This window comes from Ptychodera flava, chromosome 11, assembly GCF_041260155.1.
Source record: "Ptychodera flava strain L36383 chromosome 11, AS_Pfla_20210202, whole genome shotgun sequence".
In the NCBI taxonomy this organism is placed as follows: domain Eukaryota; kingdom Metazoa; phylum Hemichordata; class Enteropneusta; family Ptychoderidae; genus Ptychodera; species Ptychodera flava.
This window is the reverse complement of record NC_091938.1, coordinates 38,580,886-38,606,273: the sequence shown is the minus strand read 5'-3', so window position 1 is coordinate 38,606,273 and position 25,388 is coordinate 38,580,886. Positions and strand designations below refer to the sequence as shown.

The window sequence follows — 25,388 nt, the reverse complement described above, 5'->3', positions numbered from 1 at the left end:
GAATATATGGTGTAGAGGTTGCAAACCATAGTTGACTGTATATCAGTACGCATATGCACAACTCCAGGGCAAAACATGTGGCAATTGGTCCAAACAGAAAATAAATGTACATAATCTTCCAGATCACACTGTAAAATGGAGTCTAGCATTAGCCAGCTCTATATTCTATCATTCCAAGGAATACCTTGGGTCATGGTTTTGTGATGTGGGTCAAACACCCATACCACATTTGGCGACAGGCGCCCCTCCACCCTGTCTTCCATCATGAAAAGATTTAGGAGGTACAGAATACAATAGAACAGAAGTGAAGAGTTCTTCCTTGGCAAATGCACACTGATTGACAATGTCAGGAAACACAACATTCCAAATGACAGATTTACGCACTAGTTGTCATCCATCTCACCACAGAGTTGAGGCATACAATTAGTAACCATGACAACCACAGGACCTTTGCATGTGTCACCCCCTCTCTCAAATCAACTGTCATTAGATTAGATGCAATAAAGATCACCATGGCAACCAGCACTGTTTCCGCATCAGCTGTGTTGTAGAAGTATCAGTAGATTGAAAAAGAGGATATCAAAGCTATTACCCATCACTGTCACAACTTTCAAAGAAATCATTTCTGCTTTGTGCTTTTTTTCCTAAAATTCCTATTTTTATTAGGGACAATGACTTACAAGTCATTAACCCTATATGGTTGTGTACATAATAAATCTTGCAAAAATATGTGCATGACAGAAAGATGATAAATGATGATATATCATATACAGAAATTTAAAAACATAAATTTAATCACTAAAATAATTGATAACCAAGACCTTCAAAGTGCTGCAAATATGACTGTCAATATTTTAAATCTTCTTGTTAAATTTTTTGTCTTGTTTTGGTTCTCTTGTGAAGAACTGACAATAGTACACTGAACTTCTAACGCACAGACTTAGCTGTATCATTGCTTGTTAGGGTTTACAGCGCTTATAGGCAAGCCTTGCAACTTCGATGCCTGGTATGCATGTTTTTTTACACACACTAAACGTTTTCATATCATTAATAAGAAGGAACCTAATGACTAGTAACTTCATACCAACTAGTTCAACAATCAGGATTGAGTGGAGATTGTGCATTCTGGTCACAGAGTTAGATTTGTCACCATCCCAGGATGATTCAGACAGCGATGAGAGAAGTTTCTCTGTATTCCCACAACGCTGCATTAACTTACACTCCCTGAAGTCCAAATATTGAACTTTGGGTACAAATGGATGTCAGTGTCAGCTTCATGCGACATCTTGTTACAGTAAGAATGAAGATTAGTGGGACACAGACTGCTTTTCGCATCAATCACCAGTAACCTAGGGAGTCATTCAGGCTATGGATCGATCAAATAGCTGAACAAATAGCTGAAGGGGCCAAGAAAACCTTTTAGTTTTAGTTGGTATCCTTAGGTTTATGCAATCTTCACTTGTACAGCTGTAACTAATTCTTGATACAGCCAAGCACGATAACCAGCATTACATTTGTAATTAAACTGTGGCAATGCTTGCAGTGTTACATGCGTCTAGCCAAATGTAAGATAGGTAAGAACTGTATGCGCTGTTCTCCATCCAACAGAATGAAGACTGACATTAAAAGGATTTTGGAGAGAGATACTTTCATAGCTTTTGAGAAAGTGGACGCCATCAAGCATATACACTGGCACTGAGAGTTACATATTAAGGGTGTGACGGTCTTTAAATATGAAATCACATGATATTTTGAAAGATTCTTGTTGAGATCTCCTGTATTATCATGAATTTTGTTCTCCATGACGTCGGGGACAGACTAATGTTCAAAGGTGGAATATTTGACATATACATGTAGCATGAAGGTGTATCATGTAAAATAACCGCAGTTAGATTTGTGACTCACCTATGTCACAGTAAAAGATTGATTTTAAGCTAGGGTGACTCTGACTGCACTTTTTATTTCTTATTCCCCAGAGTGATAGAATTCAATGTGATCACACCAAGACTACATGAGACACAGTCTTTCCTGGAAAGTAAGTGTTGGTAAAAATATCAAGGAATCCCACACAGCGACAAAATCACCAACGGCCAATTAAAACTGTAAATTTTGGTGGAAACAAGGCATGTGACAATAATGAAATTTAAAATAGATTTTCAACTGAAGTTCTACTTCAATTGCTTGTACATGTAAATTTTTGATCATTATGAAAGGCTATACTTACATAGTCTTTGATTGAATAAGCAGAAAAATTTGAAGAATTTTATTGCCAGTAATTAACACTGTACATTATTGTGGTTTGTGGAATTAGCAACCTACTGAAAATTCTCAGAGTAAATTGCAGTCTTTAGAAAAAAATTGATATGGGCGTGCCAAGCACCCAGTGTAAACACTTAGGGATTCTGTTTGAATGGTTGAACTTATTGAGTAAACATGTCACAAGTTGTGATTTCTCTGTTAGCGCAGTGATGTAATTAATTGGAATTCAGCCGTCTAGCTTCCAGTCGATCAACACTGAAAAGCACTGAATTCAAGACATACGGTTGATGTTGGAGCAATGTGGCATAATAAATCTTTGCTATCGTACTTGTTTGTACCGTGTAACACTATTGGTCCCCCTTTAAAGTATTTCTTGAAATCACATCACTGAAGTAAATATTATATTATTTCCCACACACACATCACATGCATACATACATTCTGTACAGAAATACATGTACTCTATCTATCGAGCAACTGATAAAAACACCTCGGTGCTTAGATATACATGTAAAAATTCACACAAATAATACATCAATACGGCAACTACAAGTGTATAAGATATCCTTCTGATATCAAACTACACATTACATTGTATAAGTTAGTGACATCAGCCACAATGATAAATGCACAAACTACAAAACCAACCTGACAGAAATACAAGCTGTAATGAAATGTAAGCTACTGACTCAATGACCGTATCATTTTTATATCAAAAACAGTGAAACTTATACAATTTGTGTCCTAACATTATCTCAAGGAGGTATATAACAGAACAACAAAAAAGTGATTCTCATATTTCAAACCAAAGCGCTATTGAAATCCTAATATTTTCTAATGTGGACAAAATCATTGAAGTGGACCAACCGGTACATATGTCATCTATCTGGACAAGTGAGGTTCCATTTAGAGCAATTGTAAATTGAGATGACAGAACACATGAGAGAAAAGACAACTACCAACTTTAATAGGATATCTGTCCTTGACAGCAGAGTACATTACATCATTGCAGTGATATTATTACTACAACAAGATATCTGAATACTGATCATAAAAATAACTTACAGCTGTATTACAACCTCATTCCAAAAAAGTACAGCCCCATGGTCAACACAGATGTAAATTCTTTCAACTTTAAGTTATACTGTCGAATCAGAAAGTCTTGTCTCTATTATGCTACGGATTACCTAGCAATGATAATGCATTTAGAGGAAGCACAGGATGTAAAAGTCACATTCTGGTGAGCCAGAGCATGATTTCCACTCTGTGGACCTACGCACTTCGCGGGTATATAGCGCCAAGCTGTTGCCGTAAAGGGGTGTGTGGTTTACGATGATGAAAAGTTATAGTTTTTCCTCATCAATTTTCCCCAATCACTAGTCTGCTAACGGTGCTAGTCCCGACAGAAAAACTGATAATCTGTAAGGTCAGGCTGGTGGATTTGCTCATCCCTGTCTGTATTATGAAGTTTTACGTTGGAAAAGTTGAAGAGCTTCCAACGTAACACCGTCAGTATAATAGCGTGAAATGCTTGGCCTGGTGTAACCTTCAGTGAATTTTCAATGCTGTCAATGTCAAGTTATGCAAAGAAAAACACAAAGGGTGTTTATCTGAACTTCTTTTGTTGGTGTCAGACAATAGGATAAAGCCAAGTTCATGCACACATTCATTTCTTGGCATTGACACTTTCCTTTGTCAATCCTAAACAAGGGCAATTTTACATTACTGGTTGTTCATTGCTATACTCACCATGCCAAACATTTCTGAAGTCTTAGTGAAAATTTCTTTCAAAAATCTCATTTTTAGAATGATTTTATCAACCTTCAACATTCATTCTGGTATCCATGATACAATCACCAAAGCGACACTCCATACAATTACATGAGTCCACACTACACCATCTAACATGACATACCACACAACCAATAATATCCACAAATAACAAGACACAACAACAGCAACAGGAATACATCGCTAAGATTGTATTTACTTCTGGAAACCGAATCCATCTCATGCTGTGCAGTCTAGGCTGAAAGAAGCCAAGCCTAGCTGGTGTGCAGATTTACCACAGTGACATTCTAAGAAATTCTATAGACTCTGATCACTTGACATACAAAAGCAATATTGAATGTTGATATTATAAACCTGATTTCACTGTCGTTAAACAACCTTTTTCACTCCATAAATTCCACCATGATCACTCTAAAAGCGGCGGCGAAGTTACTAAGCCTAATGTCAAGCTTCAGGGAAGCCCTGTTGTTTTCACAAAGACAGATAGGATAAATATAAAAGTATGTGGAAGGTCATAAAAGGAAGTTTTTATACCATAACTTGTTTTAAGCTCTATGGAGAAATGTTGATGAGAAAATACAGTAGTATTATGGGTTACAAACGCATACAGCATAGAATAACACAACCTGTGACTGCAAATCACTAATAGTATTTAATCAGCCATTGAAGCAATGATTAACAGAAAATACAGCTCTTCTTACCACAGTGATGAACTTACACAAGTTATTATTTAGTTATTATTCTACTTCAGCTAATCTGTATGTAAATATGCATTGTGATAACAGCAGCTATAATTACCAATCAAAATGAGAATAAATCATACAAAAGATAATATTTGCATGTACATTTTGTTTTCATTTCATCATAAATTTTGATAGTAACATAATCTGTCAGGCTGCTATTTTATTCTCTCTCTGTTCTATATCAGATGTGAAATCTATACACTACAATGTTACATGTCTGTAACATCTACTGCTTTTATCAAGCTTTAGATTATACCTTCTAAATTCACCAAAACTTGGTTGTCATGATGACCCAACATGCCTAGGTCACTGATATATTTATGTATACAGTGTTAGTTTTTGGCATTACCACGGTAATCTGCACAGATTTGTCTGCAAGCAGTATCAAATAGTCAGAGTCAGCCAGTGGGACTGTCACTTCTGTCATTGTACAAATGCTGATCTACTGTATAATTGCCCTGTTGTGACTATTGATTGCCCTGTGTAAATGGTAACTGGTGCCCTGTGTAATGGTGACTATTGCCCTGTGTTATGGTGACTATTGCCCTGTGTAAGGGTTGGCTAACTTCAATTTCATGTTCCTACAAACAAACAACTATATCTCACTTTCACAATATCAATGCCAAATTTTTTTGTCAGAAACCTACAAGATGTTTTTCTATTTCCCTATACAAACTGCGAATTCAGTTTCTGTAATGCTGATATTTCAGCAATTAAAAAAAAATCTTTGTTTCATGCTTTATTCCAGCAACAGACCTGCACATGGTTTAAAAGTCAACCAAATTTTGAATTGTGAGAAATGATCACGGGTATGAACTATGATCAAAGTATATCACTCTAGGCAACTCTGGCCTGCTACATAATTTCCTGTTAAATCATGTAACACAGTTATCATATGAGATACCTGATGGCAAACTTGTCACATAAGTTATTTATCTATTTCTACAAAATTTATGTTGCCTCTTTCAAGTTTCTGGTCAGGGCAGGAAAATGATAAGTACATGTATATGTCTCTTCATCCCCTCCCATAACTCACATTCACCTATGAGATATTCTAAGACTTGTAAATTGTAGCATCAATTACATAGCTGTCAAACTGCACCCAATGTCACTTTCCTTTTGATGTAACATACCTTTTGATGTAACACCACTCACTCTTGCACAAGTTGCAGTATATTTACCAGGTCGCCATATCATTACACCATATTTGCTTTCCATGAATTGATGTGAAAAGTCTGATTTTTCAAAGAAAACCCTAGCGAGAAAACCAAAGCATTTCACTGTGTATCAAAGCAAAGACTTCGTTTCTCTTCAAGTTGGATCTATAGAGAATTAGAATGGTTCAAAAAGATACAACAGAAAACTAACTCTCAAGCAAAAATGCTAATATTTATGCTTGTTTATTTTTCAGAGAGACTGCTGTACAATCTAGAATCTTTGCTATTATTGAATGGTTATAAATATATCATTTTTGCCACTAGACTGATATTTGTAAACATCACATAATTATTTGGTCAAATCATTGATATTCTATACAATTTACAACGTCATTTCCTAAAATTTATGACGTCAGGTCCTGATTGTGATTTAATTGCATATTTGCGTAAACTCTGTGACGTCAATTAAACAGCAAACTGGTTATGACAGGGTGAATGACCTGTTCCAGCTATTGTAAGCTATCTCTGTTACTTGTTCGGAGCAATTTTCACCCAGAACACCTTCCTGCGACACATTATGTAATGATTGCCTTCACAGCATTAAACACAAATCTTTTCACTTTCCTTGACGACTGAACAGAAACCTTAAAATTTCACTGAATCTGTTACCAGAGTAATATGTCTTCCAGATAAACGGCTGTTTTAATTGGTTGCCATGTGCCATTAGCGACAAAGTGTCTGGGGCAAAGAATGGAATGTTTGGTTTTCTGACGCACACAAAAATGAAACTCTATTCACTTTTTGGACTGACATATATACTATTGATCAGTGACATGGCTTTTGATATGCAACACAATCACTTGGAGCAAGATCAACGATTGAAGAAAAATCTCATGATCATGTCTTTTTTGCACTTTGAGTTCCATTCATATTTCATGATTCAAGATCTTTGTGTAACTATCATCCTCTAGCAACTGAACACATCTCACAAAAGGCTTGACATATGTGTAGATGCCAAGACTTAGATCGTCTGGAAACACTGCTCAGAAAAAGCTTGATACACATTTGCCACAATGATGTAAATAATTTTGAATTTTCTGAACAAGAAGACCATGCTTCGTTTGAAAATTGCATTGTTGATTATTTTTGCAAGCAACAAAAGTATCCCTGAACAAATTGGTTTCTTTTGAGTGTTGTAGCAAGCATTGCTAGACAATGTAGTGATACGTTGTACTGCAAATCTCTGTATATGAGTCTGTGTCTGTGATATGCATCTATGCAGAAACTGTATATCACAATATTGTATATAGCAAAATTGATGCAGACAGTACAGATAGGGAATAACTGATGAGGACTCATTCAATTGGTTTAAATTTTCTTTCATTAATATTATTGCAAACACTTCTGTTACATGTCATTGATAAATACTGAGTCTTTATGTCTTCTGCAATACTACATTTGATTTTGTTTGTATACAGAAGACTTTTCATTTGTGATAAATTTACAGAATATGCCAGTAGAATTATAAAACCCAGTGCAATGCACGTTGTACAAGATTAATATCAACTTTAATAATTTATAATGTGTGCATGAATGTTAGTAATTCTCAAAAGTACTTTGGATACTTATCATAATTCATCCTGTCAAAATTTTCCACTTGAGAGGCGATTCTTATCTGATCACACATACTAACAACATGAGTAGATTCCACAATGTTCGATGCCTCAATCTCAGAAGTAGGGTCAGGGATTTCCTTAAAATTCACCACTGAATCATACAATATCTTACGGTGAGCACAGTTTACCTGAGAGCTAGTCAGTAACTGACAGATAAATTGATGGTTTGAGAAGCCACAGGAAGAGGAGATAGCAAATATTGAGCAAATCTTGCATGCCACAAAGACTTCATTCTTATATGTATGGGGTAAATAGTTCAGAGTAATATTGGATTGTGACTGTTCAACAATGGTTTCCAATGAAACTCATCATTTGATTACTATAAAAGTAAAATGACATTGTATGTCATTGAGTCAAGAATATTATCTCAGTGAAAAACTGTAACAATCTACATCCTTGGCTCAAAATTTCAACTTGAAATATGTTAGTCTTTTTCAAATAAAAGGCTTAATGCACATAAAATTTGAATGAACAATTAAATGATCTATAAAATAAACAAGGACGAATTATGAATGAATGATTTAAGTTGAAGCCAAATGTGTAAGATTTTAAAAATATGTAAATATGTAGTTGTGAGTTACAAATTATTGCACATTCAATTTAATAGGCTGACAGAAGCTGTTGACATTTTCCACTTTATTCTTTGATTCATGCGCTAAATAGTTCCAAAATGCAATCTTCAATTTCATTTCAGGTTCTGTGCCGGCACGGCAGGCAACAGCTCTTTGATATCAAGTACAGAATAGCGCCTAATATAAATGCTAATGGACTCTTTTGTTACAATGGTTATACCTGTCATGTGCTGGTGTACTAAAATCACACAACCATGAGAACCCTGGGTATTCTGTGAGGAAAATCTGATAACTACTGGTAGTTCAATTTTGTTGGAATTGGAACATACCCCCGGTACATGAATATGGTTGCAGATAATGAAAGTTCCAGTAATAACAGACACCATCGATTTTTTCTTTCCTTGTTCATATTTTAATGAGCCACTTGTTTGATAACCTTGCATGTGAATAATTGTATCAAGTTAATATTGGGGGTTAATTATACAGCACTTGACAGCATCTGTGTCAACATAATGAAAATTAATTTCATTAATACAACATTACCTGGTTATCACTTGGTGCAGTTCATATTTACTAATCTTTAATTCTTAATGCAAATATTTTTATGACACTTAACATTTTTTTGCTGATACAGAAATTAAAAATGTGCAGATATATGAATCCAATCTTTGTATGTAGATATGTTATGAGGGTGGAGTCATCGAAAGACTGTTGCCATGGTAACTATCTCCATATGTTTGTTGGCAAGCTTTCTGCCACTCTTATCATGACAAACAGGCAAGGAATTGGTGATTAATACTTTATAAAGAAAGAGAAAATAGTTCCATTTATTTCATGTGTGATCTTTGATGCATAGACTGGACAACAATTTGTGGTAGACCATCCATAATTTCATACAAATCTCTGCAATACGTGGATACTCAGGGGTCTTCACTAATCTCTAATCTAACAATAAATTGCAGTGACCCTTGCATCCAAAATGGTCACCTTCACATCAAATCCCTCCTATAACATCAATTGTATGCCACACAATAGGGAAAATTACATAATGGTATTGCTCCATTGAATGGTTTTAAAATACAGCAATAACTAGTACCTTAGATGGTGGAAACACAATCCCCAGGAGTACAGGGGTCTTCATGGCTGCCACCGTGAGAGTGAGCTAAAACAAAGGTTGGAGTCCAATCAAAACTCTCCATGCATTTAGGCTAGCTAGTATTAGCACACACTGTTACTACATATAAGCAATTTTTGTAATCATTAGAAAAAATAATTCTCATTCCATAGGTTGAATTTTCTCACACAAAATGGCAATATTTTCAGCTAATTGTATCTCCAATATATATATTACAAATTCATGTTAAAAATTGACTTTGTTTACAAAGTGTGTAATATTGATACTTCAGAGATATTAAAACAACACTATAAAGACTATCGATTGAGACTGCCTGCATGGCTTATCAAGGCAAGTGGAACTAAGTGGTTGATGGATTAGACTACAAGTTCAATGAAAATCTGACATACTTTCAACGAAATTCAAGCTGGTAATTGTGAACTATAACCTCTTGGGAGAAAGTGGATTTCAAACCATCGAATGTGGCTGGCCACAACTTTGACATGGCAAGCAAATGACAGGATACTGCCTGATTGACAAAGTAGTCTACATTCAAGCAGCTTTCCTTTCCAGACCAATGGATGGCAATCTATCAAAGTAGTATTACTATCGTTCATGTGGTACGATCTAACCAACACATTGTACTCTGGCGCCGCCCTGTTGATAGCTTAAAATCTATGAAGGGAAAGAAAGCCCTGATTGACAAGAATGACTCAACCTGCAAAACTCAGGATGTGAAAATAGCAGACGATATGTCTGTTTGCAATGTGTATAGCCTCTTGGAAATAATTGTGTGTCAAACTATGGTGAATACTAACGATTGGAGAATTTGGCTAATTTACGGGCCTTTCTGACTTCTTAATGAGAGGCATACAATAAATCAATATTAATAGCACGTAGCTCGCAATTTACACAATCATCCGTATTGTAGGGTTTTGTATGGTTAAAATGGTTTCACTTAGACAAAGGCAATTACAGAGTATAAGCATTGTTAATGTTAATGCTTGTCATAATGAGCTTTACACATTTCAAATTGTTGGTTTTATACTGGAGTAACACATTATCTAAGATTACATAAAATCATTTATTACTTGTTGTATCATCAAATGTCATCGAAATTCAATATTGGAGTTTGATTTCATAAATCTGGATGTCACAAGGCTGTGGTACGCAAATGATTTATTGAAGTTAATCAGGTTTTCCAGTGCCTGCTGGATAATCTCAGATGTAATAAACAATTTAATTGTCAGTCATACCATAGTAGAGTGTAAAATTAAAAGATTTAGCCATAAAACCTTTATTTTCATAAAAAACTTCAACAATGAGATGCAAACAGCATTCTATATGGTTGTTTTGGAATTTGTTTTCTTAAACTTTATTCACATGCCTTGGTAGGGGAAGTTTTCCTGCCGCAAGTTATAGACATGACTGTGTTTTGGCTGAACCCTGTTCCAGCTGACATGGTTTGACCTTGCTTGGAGCGGTACATGTCAGTGCTAATCAGCTTGAAATACCAATAATTGCCACAAGACAAATCAATCAATCATGGAAAGGAATGCAATCACTAGGCCATGTTGAGTACAATAAGACAAGATAAACTCAGATCAAATGTAGGAAAGACAATATTGTGTTGCATGCGTTGTTGTTTAGTTTCACTGATGCACTGAGTTAACCAGTGAACATCAAAGGTAATGTTAACGTAATGGGACCAATGTGTGATCATGATCTTGCATGTATTTAAACTTTTGTGTTTTTGTAAAACAGTTAAAATAAAAACGAAATTTATGAAAAATTGTTCCAGGTCATATTACCTTTCACTATGATGAACATAGTGATTAAAATTAGGATGGCATATTTTATACTCATCTCAATATAGTATCTCTGTTGGTTAAAAACTGGTTCTATTTTGCACTTCTTACTGCAGACCTGGGTACAGGCATAGCACCCAAACTTTGATGATGTAGTTGTTGGTGGAGACAAGAAATCATATCATCACAGTACTGTGACCTTTGAACTCTGACCCCCTGGTGACTTATGACATCAAATTGAGATTTAATCAAAAAATATTTACAATCTTTAAATAACAGTAAACCATCTACACGTACATTTGATGAACTAAGATTATGTCTATTATGAGTTGCATGATAATATAAGCAATTTCTCGTAAGATTCAAAAGTAACAAAATTAATGTTAGGCACACTTTGTGCCTTTCCTCTTTAAGACTTGGAATGTCCCCATTGTTTCAATTAGAGGGAGTGAACCTATAAAAGGGAAAATGTGGGAAACTAACGAGTGAAGAATGTAAACTCTACAGAATTCGTACACATGTTTATCATCAATTTTGGTAATTTATGCTAATTATGATAGAATGTGAGTGTTCATATCATAAATGAAAATATTAATCCTCAAGGCAAACACATGAATGCATCAATTCAAAATTGCCACTATTATTGCCTGGATATTCTTGGAGATGACATTGGAGGAACAAGAATTGCCCATTCATAAAATTAGAAACCATGAAAATTGCTGACTCAGCTTGTTTTACTTTTCTGAAATTTTATGTGATAAACAAATGGCACATTTTCTTTCCATTTTTTCCATGAAATCAATTAATATGTTTTCGATCAAAAACTGAGAACAAAATAAGCTTTAGCCAGTGAGGTCAAAATTTTGTAATTTTATGTCCTTAATACTTCTTTGGATTAGAACCATCTCGACCAAGCGTAACAGTTGTTGACGATATGGAATGCTTTGATTCCTATTTCATTCCATTAGGAGAATGAGAGCTATTAATGCAGATCTCTACTGACATCCAATGATAGATATTCTCTATTTATCATTGCTATTAATGCACGTCTTCTGACAGCCTCCAGTCTTTTTACAAATTACACCAACTGGAGTTTTTGCATTGTTCAGCAAGTCTGCTGATCAGAAACCGAAGCTATAGCTGTGTTCAATGAGCTCTTCACATTGCACAAACTGTTCTCTCATGATTTCAATCAAAGATTCATGGATGTGGTTACTTTTCACAAAAAACTGCACAAAAAACCTTGTACTAAAGAGTGTCAAGATGTTTTCTTAACTGAAGGCCCTATAGTAGCTAGGGAATCTTATTGTGTCCTTTTGAAATTTGCTGGATAATTTACTCAGACGTATTTCTGGTTCATTTTCATTATTTTTTCTTGATCCAAGAAATAAAATGTATTGATCACAACGTCAATGAGTGAACATAAATAAATAATACAAGACACGTCACTTGCCAAATGAGGGGTTGAATAGTCAATATTCACTTAAAAAGAATTAATTCATGTATTATTAACGTAATTATTCTAAAAATGCTTCGATTAACACTTTCGTCTTTCATCCTCTCACAGAAAATTTGTTACAATTGTATTCAGTTGCTATTTGCAAATTTACACAAAAGTGTATATGCAGATAAGTGAATGAAGTAAAAACAATCCAAAAAGGAAATTTGCGATATAACCTTATGAAATGTCACAAAATATCACATACTGATAAGGGTGAAATTGCTTCAGCAATGAAGAGTAATTTTAAATTTAGCACAACCATTACAAAATTGTGACAGACTATATTGCATTTTCACTAATTCTAAATGCCAAACTCTGAAAAACTGTAGATGTCAAATTTACTCCTTTTTGATTTCCACCAAAGGAAATAATCAGTTTTTAACATTTCACTTTTCCAGTAAGCATGAATAAACATGTCCACTATTGAACAACATTAAGCTTGAAAGGTCTCTCCCTGTGTTTTTTATTTTCATACACAATAGAAGGGATTGTGGTAGGCCAGGCTGTGTTCTATGCCTGTCAACATCACATGCATTACAACATGAAACTGAACACAATGGAGGATTTGTTCTCAAAATGGATGGAAGAAATCTCATGGCACAATATGCACAAAACATCTGACATCAGATCTTTGCTAAAAGACTGAAACAATCATCTACTGTGTTGGAAATTGAAAGAAAAACAGAAATGACAGTATGCCAATCATACTTGCTTAATGTCAATAAAACTGTTTTGGAATGAAAACGTAGAATAAATGTATGCCGAAAATGAAATGATAAAATGTTGCAAACTGTTATTATTTTTCTAATCTTAAGGATTTGAGATTTTATCATTTTCTTTCTGTTGCACAATTTACAAGTATTATATCTATAAATATTTCTACATACCCAACTGTTTCAAATGAAAGCATGGAATAAATGTATATTGGAAATGACATGATCATATCTTGCAAAAATTTTATTATTTTCCTAAAGGATTTTGAGGTTTTATAATTGCCAATATGATGTACAATTTGCAAGTATTTCTACATACCAAACATCTCATGCTGAATGCATTAGGGCTTAACCCTTTCACCCCCAGTTCCCTGTGTACAGGTCCAACTTAACCATAGAAAACAATGGATTTGGGAAAAACCATAGTGGTGAAAGGGTTAAGGTTGCAGATGCCCTCTCAATGGGTTGGCAAAATGTCTGCATATATACAGTGTTATATTCATTATCTCATTTTCAACAGTCAATTATTTTGCCATTTCAATTTTAGCAAAAAATTCCTGTGGCTTTCTATGTCTGGCCTGATACTGTGAACAGCAATACGGAAAAACAAGAAGCTGAAAACAATTTCCTGGAAAACACACTGTAAGACTCACAGGAGAACTTTAATCAAACGTAGAACTGCATGTGCAGCTGCCACAAAGTGCCTGGCTCAACAACTGTGAGGTTTCACAGTGCCATTACATTAATAGTTGTTTTAAATGAATTGAGCAAAAGTTGGGCACTACAATCAGAAAAACATTTCCTTGCATGTACATGTATGAAAACAAAATTCACATTATTATAATTATGTACCATGATATATCACCACTGCCTCTCCAGAATAAAGGTGGTGTAGACAATTGTGAAACACTACAGGGACATTAGATTAGGCTATATGGCACGCTGTATTGTGGTGAAAACATCACTATAAGACATATCAGCAAGATGTAAACAACAAAATAATTGTATCATTTTAAGACTTTAAAAAATCTGTCCCTGAAAAAAACGCATTCTGCCATGAAAATCTGCTGTGACACCCATTTCAGTATTTGATATCAGTGTATATATTAGCAGGCTGAGTGTAATAACATGACAGCTATGGATTATACTACAAGTTGTCTTCCACGACAGCAGTCATCATTTATGATAATCAGAAGAATAATTATCAATTCAATCAGATTAATGTCAGGTACAGTTGCTATTAAAGGAAGTCATAACATGGTACAGTCTAAATGTTTACATGCAGCACCTGGGTTATGATTTATCTTTTCAACACCAACTTGCATAAAATTAATAACATTACCTGCTGTTTTATCTTCATTTTTAAGTTTCCTAGAAATGGGCAAAACATTGTAATGCACTAAAAATTATGTAGTCTAGGATTTTTCTAGCTTTTTGTTACCTTTGAACCACTTTAGAGGTAGCTGAATATGCTGGGCAGATCCTGGACTGAGAATTACAAAACATGAAGTCAACCGCAGTCTCTTTCAACAATTCTCACTATGGCTGCTTGATGATGAACATCAAATCGAAACGAGTCTCTTTTTTTCAATAATGATCTTTACTCAGAGAATTTTGATTTACTTTTGGTTGTAAGAAAATTTTATTTGTGGCGGCAATCCTTTCTTTCAATCACTATGCAACTTTCGGGCCCTTTAATGTTTATACGTGTTGACATGGGTGCAGGGTCCTATCAAACCTCCATGAGCCTATACGCATTCTAAATGATTCTGCGTGTCGCAATAAAAGTTTTATTCTCCTTTATATTAAGATGGAATTACAGCCTCTAATGAGTCTTTTCAACTTTCAGATCAATAACAGGAATGTGAAATGGCATCAAATCTGTGGCCCAGATTTCTACACTGGACAAAGCTACAACTTACACACCTTCATTTTCCAACAGCTCAGCTTCCACTGTCCTTACTGTATCACATGGTAACAAGTAAAACTAAAGTTTTATGTGTATATATATATATATATATATATATATATATATATATATATATATATATATATATATATATATATATATATATATATATATATATATATATATATATATATATATATATATGTATAAACATAATTTCAAAATATAAGTATATTTCATTTCAAAATGTAAAGTTTATCGTTTATTAATATTACTACTCAACAAAATATCACATCATGAAATAAAACAATATACAGGAGCAGTGTTCCCTCTAAGGTTTAGAGAGGTTGCGCAACTTGAGATACGCCTGATTGCCTCATAGCTGGGTCCGTTCATGTATATGCTAATTTATTGAGGTACGTCACAACGTACAATGAACGTTGGTGGCAACTGCGCCGCCAATGGGCGCTAAACTCGAAACGCGGAAGTAAAATCTACACTGAGATCGCACATTTCGCCCTGAGTTATTGTTTCCAAAACTAATACCGATTGAAATGACAGACTAAAGTTGCGCAAACCATGAAATTTCACTGCGAGAGCAGTCGGAGACACTGCGCAATTAGCGTGCAAATAAGCCTTAGCGGGAACACTGTACAGGAGACGTTTTATAAATTTTATGCACTCATATAGTACGATACAAGATATACGGTCAGTGATGTCATAGCTTTTAAATCATATTCCTCATTAAACACTGCCATAGTGCATGTAGAATCAGATAAACTTACATTTGCCTTCTCATTCTTCCCCATGATAAATTTGATCTACAAGATATGCAATGGCTGTAAAACTTTTATGGCCCAGACTGCAGAGGTCATTGACACCAACAATGGATGGGACAGTGACTAACTTTCAGAAAGTAAAGCTAGTTTTATCCAAAAACATTTGGAACAGTTGTTAAAATACGACCTTCTGTTTTATTAGGTATTTAATTGATGTTAAATGGTGGTGACACTTAAAATCAGAACATCTTGTAAGATTTACCAGCACTGAATGGACCTGCAATGGATGCTGCATTAAACTTACACCCTCTTTCCTCTTGAGAACATCCAAGAGGGGTGAAATTTAAAATTTCTGGTTGATTTTTGTTGGTCACCGCATCTTGTTCCTCATCCTTGAGGATATCGATGGCGTACATTCCTAAAAAACTGCTTTTCTTTAAAAATATTATATAATGATGTATTTATATGACACTGGATAAAACCACAGCACTACATATGTAATTTCACAGTCAACAATCTGGTATCAATAAAAGTGAGTTTTTAAATACCTACAGCTGTAAGATTACTAGTGTCCACTGTTATGTAAGACGTCTGGCATTTCAAATTCACTGATTTAGGAAGGAAATTTGGTGGCCCAGGAATACAGGCCAATGGATAATACCCCCCTTGGAACACACTGTACACTTTTTTGTCTGTCAGTTACTGACTTTTCACCAATCCATAGTGATAAAAGTATGTTTCAGTGGAACTGAAACAATCAAGTCATGTTTGAACTGTAATAGATTGAGTCTACATCATCATAATATGTGTCATCATTTCCTTTAATATGTTGTCTGCACAGAAACTCTGCCAAATGTATGCATCTGACAGAGCCCCACTTTTCTTGGTACAATGTACTTGAGCACAGGAAAATAGTCATGTGATGATAGACGCCCCTGGATGTGCAATAATCCTCTTTGCAGCATTAAATTCTATTTCTCCCATTAACACGCGGAAACCTGCGGAGTGTACCAATCAGGGATGTTCAGTTAGTGATGCAGTTTTGAATCTGGATAAACTATGAAAGCCACTATAGACTGGCCAATTTGTACAAGTCAACTGTTTAGCATAAAATATACATCATGGAGACGACCTTAAGACACAGAGATACGTTACAGTCACTCAACAGTGTAACCTTGACCATATGCGATAGTCACTGTCTGATGTTAGGTCGTCTGCATTGTAGCCCTAAAACAGCATGATGAATTTCCCATGGAGGCCATTTCCAAGGATTTTGACCTCTAAAATAGACAATTCATTGTCAAAACTAAGCTGTATTAAACTGTTTTTCTAGATCTTCTTCAATCGATTTTTCATTGGAAAATGCATCTTGTTTTTACCTTTTCATGGTTTTTGTTTATGGAAAATATATTTGAACCACTGATATGATCTTCCCTACAGCTAAAATCACATTCACAGATGAGTTTCAAAAAAGTTCAAGGAATGAACACCCTCTCATTTAGTTCACGCTGATGTCTTCAAACTCTTGTTCTAAGATAAGTTAATGACTATTTATATTCCATTAGTCCTTGGTTTATCTGTGAAAGTTTTATCTAATTAACATTTGTTAGATAAAGCTGATGAATAGCCTTGGGCCTTTACTTCAAATATTAAAATGTGAATACTTTTGAACAAAAAAAATCAGAAAGTGAATGAAAATAATTAAAATTAACAGCATATATACTGAATCTGCATATTTTATTTGAAGCAAGGTTTCAGTGAAAATTATGGAACAGACAATCTTTCTGTTTGCTGGATGAAAATTGCTGCATGCAATAAGCAAGATGTAAAACGCAGAGCAAGAACATCAATCTAATGATGGTACCTGCTCTATCAGTATCAGTGTAACTACTTATTCTTCGGAGGGAGCCCATGATCGATTGTGAGGTCATTGATAAAGCAAGTTCCTACTCATAAAAGCTGATGGTGCTGATGGGAATGAGGACATGACATAATGATAATGAGATGTCTTCAGGACGAGTGACTCAGCGTCAGATTAGATTTGTGACACAAGCTAGCGTGACCACTACATGTAATATGTATGTGAGTTCACAGTTGATTTGCATATCATGTCTTGGAACTTTCTCAGAAGAAGAATGATAAAGTTGCATATTTCAGTCCATGGAGTGTACTTTGTTCATTTCACTTGATGAATGGATCATATGAACATTTACACTTTGTAACTTTTTCACAGTCCTAGAAACAGGTTACCATGGTAATAGAATCACCCTCAAAACTCTGAGTTTTATAAGATGCATAAAAATGACACAAAAATTGCATTGTCTTAAATTCAATATAGCTACACAGTCCACACAATGTATTAGTTTCAAACTCTCCAGTAATTTCAGTCATCAATGATTATAACAGAAAAATGTGTGAAGTACCATCCACACTAGTTAGGACGTCTAGAATCCATAGAATTTTTGCAACGTACTTCTACTAATACACAGGTCTGGTTACATGTAAATCTTACAGACATGTGCATATCACTGAATTTTATAGATGAAAATAATATGGGAAAATGAACTGCTGGTTAAAAACTCAACATTTCATAAAACATTTGAATTTTCAAAACAAGATATTATTCATACTTTTCACAAAATCAAATTCACAAATACAAATACCGGTACACTGTACTGTATGTAATGTTCTAGCATTCAAATCAGAATTCTGATGATACATCTGTAAATGACAGATATGTAAGAAAATGTGTAATTATTGTTGGATAATTTTTACACACGTAAAATTTCCAGGGAGCTTTAGATTACTGTGCAAAAGTGTTTTCATTAACACTGAAAAATGTGGCAGGCATATATACATGTACGTAAAGTATATAATTGCTGTAGAAATCCTGTATCTCCGGAAAGTTGGATAAGGAATGACAATAAATGAAAACTTCTTATCTTAGAAAAGTTGAAAAAAAGAACAGTATTAAATGCAAAGTTGAATGAGGAAGTGCAATTAACAATAATCTACATTCAACTTGTGAAAAAGCAATTCACAACCATACATGCAATTCTCAGGTACATTGCCAGATTGTGACTGGCAGATTTATTGACCTCTTTCTTGGGGTGAGGTGACCTTACGACCTCCACGTGACCCTAAAGGAAATCACCACGGAACTGCTGATCTCTAGGTGATAATTGCCACAAGTAATGTTTCCTGCAATTCCGGCGACAGAAAATAACAAAGCTTCAATGTAGAACACCAAAATGCCTCCACACTATGTTTAATGATAACCGTATAAGTAGAGGTTTGAGAATCAGAAACTACATGTCGATGAGAATTTTATAGGTAGACAGGGCATTCTGATTCTGATGCCAAAATATTCACAGTATTTGCCTTTGTAGACTCAACCAAGCATGGCTGATTCCTTTGACGATTGAAAATATTTACAAAAATGGCAACTGTTGTCTAAGCTGCGTTGACATAGCGTAAGTCATTTCAATTCCTTGGTCAAAACATTATTTAGATTTATCTGTTTGATTGGAGGCACTACCATTTGGTTCCTTTGTCTACTTGTGATGTCATCATACTTGCTCTCTACAAATGCTTGCCTTAGCCACCGATAAACTGCACTGCCTTTCTAACGCAATACCTGTTCAAATAAACTTTCCATGCCTCCTAGATATGGCCTTGATGTAGCTATACAACTGAGAGTCCCTTGATAGGGCAAACCGCAAAGCTAAGATTTGATGTTCAAAATCCTTCCAACTACATTTTATAGTGACAAAGACATTTGTTAAATTGTCAATATTATTTTTCCATTTCTTTTTTTTTACAAGGGGTCAAAGATCATGGAAATGTCAAGAAACAGACAGTCTGTTTGGACTGTACTGATAGAAAATGAAGTTGGCTACAATGTGTAGTATTGCTTCATCATACTGTAATATATTTTCCTCAGATGTTTTTGAATAATTCTTTTTCTAAAATTTGCCTGATTTCGGAAATAATGTTGCAAACATCCAATTCAATCACACAGCATGACTCTTTCTGACATCACACTGAGCAATGGCTGTTTTAAAATTAAACATCTTGTGAATATTTGAACCTGTGACTAGTCTAGAATGGTCCAGAGAGTAGTCTGCGTTGACATGATAGGTCAGCCATTCAACTGGAACTATGTCTGTATATTTTAGTGAATCATGGTGAATACACAGAGGGCAGGTGAGTTTGATGAATGGATACATCATATTAAGTCTTATTAGAATATCTCCCATAAATGACAAACCACACAAAAAACATGGAAGTAAATAAAATACTCTAAACAAAGTACTCATGATCTGCTTCAAGGAACATGTTGGTATGTGTGGAAATAGTTTAACTGATATACTATACAATGTATTGAGAAATGTAAGAACTGTGTCAAAACACATATAGCAGCCACTGTTTTACAGCTACTATTCCAGAACAGCAGAATTAACATTAGTATTGTTTTCAACAATTTGTGCACTTTAAAAAGTTGGGGCTACAAAGCACCATGATAAACTTTCTGAAAATATTTACATTGTAGTGTAACCTTTGACCCCTGATTCCCTTCCTTGATCCCGTCCAGCAGAACTGCCAAGCAATGGGAATGTTACATTACAGTACAATGAGAATCCAGGACTAACCAAGGTTCAGGTATACTGTTATACAAACACATGAAGATCTCATATTATCAAGAGCACACATTATCCAATCTGTTGAAAGGCCTTTTCCATACCTCACATTTATACAGAAATTATACCTATATCTAAGTATACCTTACGAAATATAAATTTATGAGGTTCGATAGTAAACATTTCAATGACTGAGAGTCCAGGTTCACCGAGCTCACTATTGTCAAATGATATTCTTGTTAAAAAATAAAGGCTTGTAGGATGATAACAAGGATGTAGGAAATTGCTGGCAGCCGGCAAAAACAACTGACTGTTAGCTAAAATTTGCCAGCTGTGAAATTTAGTTTCAGTAAAATATCAAGACATTTTGTACAAACTTTGTGCATTCACACGCCACTTGTAACCGCCTATACTTTTATTTTTGCCAAGTGTAACCATAATTTTCTACATCCCTGGATAACGAGACAAAAATAGATCACTTTGTGATTAACATTCCTGACAAAAAATTGTATGTTTGAAACAACTACTCATAGTTTTTTCATGAGCGAGTCCTTTTTGGAATTAATGTTTCTATGACAACTTCTAAATTTAATTGATGGACTCTGGTAACTCACACGCGTAACATTTCATTTTGGTAAATTTTTTCTTAAAATAATATACTTTTGAATCATAATTTGACATTTAGTATCTGATCCTATGTCTTCACAAACCAAAGTTTATTGTGATAGAGCCAGAAGACGTTCTGTGATACTTGTTTAACAGTGAAAACATACCAGGTACTGTGATATCTTTGGAGAAGGCCAGTTACACTACTTTACTGATGTCAGGAAAACAAGCTTCGAAAAAACAAAAACTTGAAATCACAATGTGCATGGTGGATGAACTCTTTCATGCACAATGTCACAACTTTTATCCACTTAGCCAAGTAGGAAAATACATAAACGTGATAAACAAGGGCAAGACAATTCATGATAAAGTTACGACTGGGGTCAAGATCAGACTGTATCTAAGGTCAAAGTTCTTAAACTGAAAAAACAAACAATCTAACATTCATAAACAAGACGAGAAATGTCTGGTCATTGACATGATCCCATTTGAAGGTCATTATTTCATTGAATATAAGAATTCTTTGTATATCCAGCAAACTTCATTTTATAGAGGGTTTGTGTGTGTGTATGTGTGTGTGTGTGTGTGTGTGTGAGTGAGGAGGGATATGACCATGATGTGAAGAGGAGGGAGGTGATATTATTGGGCGAAAAATTCCTACCTCCTTCTTGGATTCATTTCCTTCACCATGGCAACTCGGCGGTTCCTTGCTTGGAGCTTGAACAGACAGGAAATGCATATCAAAAGTGGATACCAGCGTTATGTTGGGGTATCAATACAAAACATCACATCTACATTGACTTTATCAAATACATAAAATACCTTCCAGAAGTACCATATTTATCAAGGCTAGTTAGTCATCATGTAGAATTATGTACATGACTAAAATTTGCACTTTACAAATACTGATACTTATGGTCTTGACTTTGCTACTTGAAGACTGGGGAGTGAAAAATATCATTTGTTTACAAATATCAGAATTTGGTCCACTGTGACATCAGTGTAGTTATTCTATGAATAATTCAGCAGAATTTCATCAATGAAACCATTTACAAAATGATGCAATTGCCTGCACAGAATACCATACAACATGTAATATAGCATTGAAGACAGAGGTTGTGTTGAGACACCATTCTGAAAAATTTGATGAAGACTAAAAAGTTGACTGTGTTAACTCTTTGAGTACACTCCCTTTTTCTCAGCAATTATTCATTGAAGACACACTATTAATTGAAACAATGCAAAATACACCCCTGATAATGTCTCACAACTGTTACAATTAAACATGAAAAACATCAATGGTGACCACTGCCAGGTAGACTTAACAGTGAATGATCACTACTATAGTGACAAAATTCTGGTTCTATGATTGACTAAAATTTCACCAATGGAGCCTCGGAATATTCTCTACAGAATGCAGAACCACTTCACAAAGAGCTGAAGTTCTTATCCAATACAATGCATCGATAGAGTTGTATGTTTCCTATCGAATGTCGTAAAAGCAGTTACTATGAACCGTGCAACTCTATCATAGCCCTTGGTGCTGTAATATGAAGTGTTTTGTCAATATCTTATCTTCTTTGTAACTACTCTGTCAATTCTAATTTTATTGATTTCCAGGCTCTCCAATGCAACAATAGCCAGACTGTGATGCTGGCATTCTTCGGCATAAAACGAGAGAATAAGAAGAAAACGTCTAATGCTGTTGAATACTAAGTCTGCAAGGGTATTTGCTGAGTAAACATTGCACATCTTAGAGGCACTGGCATGAGACATGCCCAGAAATTAGCGATCAATGGCTCTTTCAGTGTGTGTAGGATTATTCATAGAAGAGTGCACTCCACAGTCTAGACTGTCACACCCTTCCTCTTGGCTATTGAACTCCCCGAAGTTGACTAGACCTTGACTGCTTAGTTCTGACTACTACATTCAAAACGCAATTGTTCTTGACCTTGTTAGGATATATACATGTTTATACTAGCGTTTTATACTTGTAGGTTAAAATAAGAATACTTACATAGTCGTTTGAAGCTGAGGGACAGTCTTCTTTTCAGTTTCTTGATTTTGCTTGCCTTCGTTGGTTTTTCTTTGGTTTCTTTCGAATAATCTGTCATGCCTTTCATACAGAAAAATTGAATTACTCAGATGAACTTAATTATTAAAGACGTAATTGAGAGATTTCTCTACGTCCCGATGTAATTCGAAACCCCATTCATGCGTGAAGTGTGGGTCGATAAATTTTATTTTACATGTAAATATCAGCATCAATGAGCGCAGCGGTGTGGGTGGGGGTCCAGAAAATTTCAAAAAGTTGATGACACTACAGTTTTCTTGTGCATGGGTGATTCTCCGTTTACAATTTTACTCGATCTTCCCCTATTTAACAAGTTTTACTTGATTTATTGTTTTTGACATGCATGATTTGTAATATTTATGCTCCAAAATGGTCAACCGTGTACAATGAGAGCACTGAATCGCGCGAGCTTTAAAAATGATAGGTTTGACACAATGTTTTCGCAACCTTCTGTAAGCTGGGAAAATATTTCGCGATCATTGAAATGGGAAAAAACGGTGGATGGTGGCACCGTTACATTTTTTTCGAGGTTTGTTTTGTCGTGCGTGTTGTTGACTCACTGCACACAGTGACAGAGTCGAAGTATCGCTTTCACGGAAAACACAGAGGCCGGTTTCACTCGAAACACTGTTTGGTGTTGCACGTACCATCGCGAAAATGTCAGTGATTTTCAAAGAGTTTGGAATGAACATTAGTTTCTTACGATATCGATAATGACACTCAACACATTACATAGCTGGGGACACTTAAGGTCTCTCAGAAATCATAGATGACGTTGACACGATCAGGAGAATCAGCGAAGAATACGAACGTAACCACACTGTAACACACAGCAACACTTCCTGAGCCCGATCACCCGGTAAACTGTACTGTGACTGAGAGTATTAGAAACATGCCTTACCTTCTTTCGACGTCTGATCGGTTATATTTCCGCATGCCGCAAGTAACTCGGTCGACATAGCTGCCCTATGTTCACGACACGGCGGATAATAATTAGTTTCCACGGGAAAGTCCAGCGAACATGAACACGAACAGTTGTAGGTCTACGACAAAGTTCCTGTTTGAATCGAGGGCGCCATCTTTCTTATTAGCATAATTTATGTAAATTAAGAAAAGTTTGCGCCATTACGTCACAGAAATTAATCTCTTCCATCCAATGCATGTCCGTTTGCCATGGAATCAAAACAAATAAAATACTACTTTTCATAATTTTAGTCCAGGGCACAGGCCAGAAAATTGTGCATGTTTTACCACGAATCTTCTAACTTTATAAATTATTTTATTAAAGGATTGATGCTGCTCTCGTCGAAATAACACTGCGGCCCATGGGCACTGTTGGGAAATCACATAGTTTGTAAATGTTTATAACATTGGTCCAGCTTATCTACTTTAGTGCTTAAATAAATAAATAACTCCACCCATGTTGAAAGTATTTGTTATCATCCAATTTACTTTCTACCTCCCGAGTATGGTGTCCTTCAGTAGCGGCTGGAGAATACAAGTAATTGTTTAATAGCGCGCCCTCTACTACTTTGAGGTTTTACCTCCAATTCACTCAAGTATTAATATTATTTTGCTGTCTTGCGTTTATAATGATAAAACAAACTGGAAAATTGGATGAAGTATAGATGGTGTTTTTATTTTGTTACTCTGTTATTTGCTTGCTCGTGAACTAGCGCTCACCACCATATTGGTAAGAAACCGCAGAAGACAGGTAAACTTTACTGCCCTATAATAGCACAGACCAGGGTCTATGATAAGACGTGCAAATTAATCCTCGATGGGCAAAGCAAATAACGTAAAATAAAAGACAAACATCATCTACTGATGTACACTTTCATCGAATCTGCCGATTCGTACAAGTAGGCCTACCAGTCTTTTAACTCGTGTCATATTCGCCTGACAATAGCTCTCTTGTCCTCAACGTAGTTTTGTAATGGTCAACATTTGCAGATGTTCAAGATGTGTGTTGTTGATTTGAATCAAACAAAACGTTTTGCAACAAGTATCTGAGAAAAGTGCAGTTGAAAACGTTTTCGGAAAAAA

The 25,388-nt window shown here is 35.2% G+C and overlaps 1 protein-coding gene across 1 annotated transcript in view; it reads right to left on the bottom strand.

Annotated features, from left to right (window-relative positions):
• The window catches only part of LOC139144229 (cyclin-dependent kinase 14-like), a 143,554-nt gene extending 119,123 nt beyond the window's left edge, over nt 1-24,431 (bottom strand). The window contains exons 1-3 of the mRNA XM_070714893.1: nt 24,244-24,431; nt 23,286-23,384; nt 21,930-21,985 (exon numbers count right to left, since the gene is read on the bottom strand). Of these exons, the coding sequence (XP_070570994.1) occupies nt 21,930-21,985; nt 23,286-23,384; nt 24,244-24,301 (213 nt within the window). The 5' untranslated portion in view covers nt 24,302-24,431. The remainder of the gene's footprint in view (nt 1-21,929; nt 21,986-23,285; nt 23,385-24,243) is intronic.
• Between the last annotated feature and the right edge of the window lie 957 nt (nt 24,432-25,388).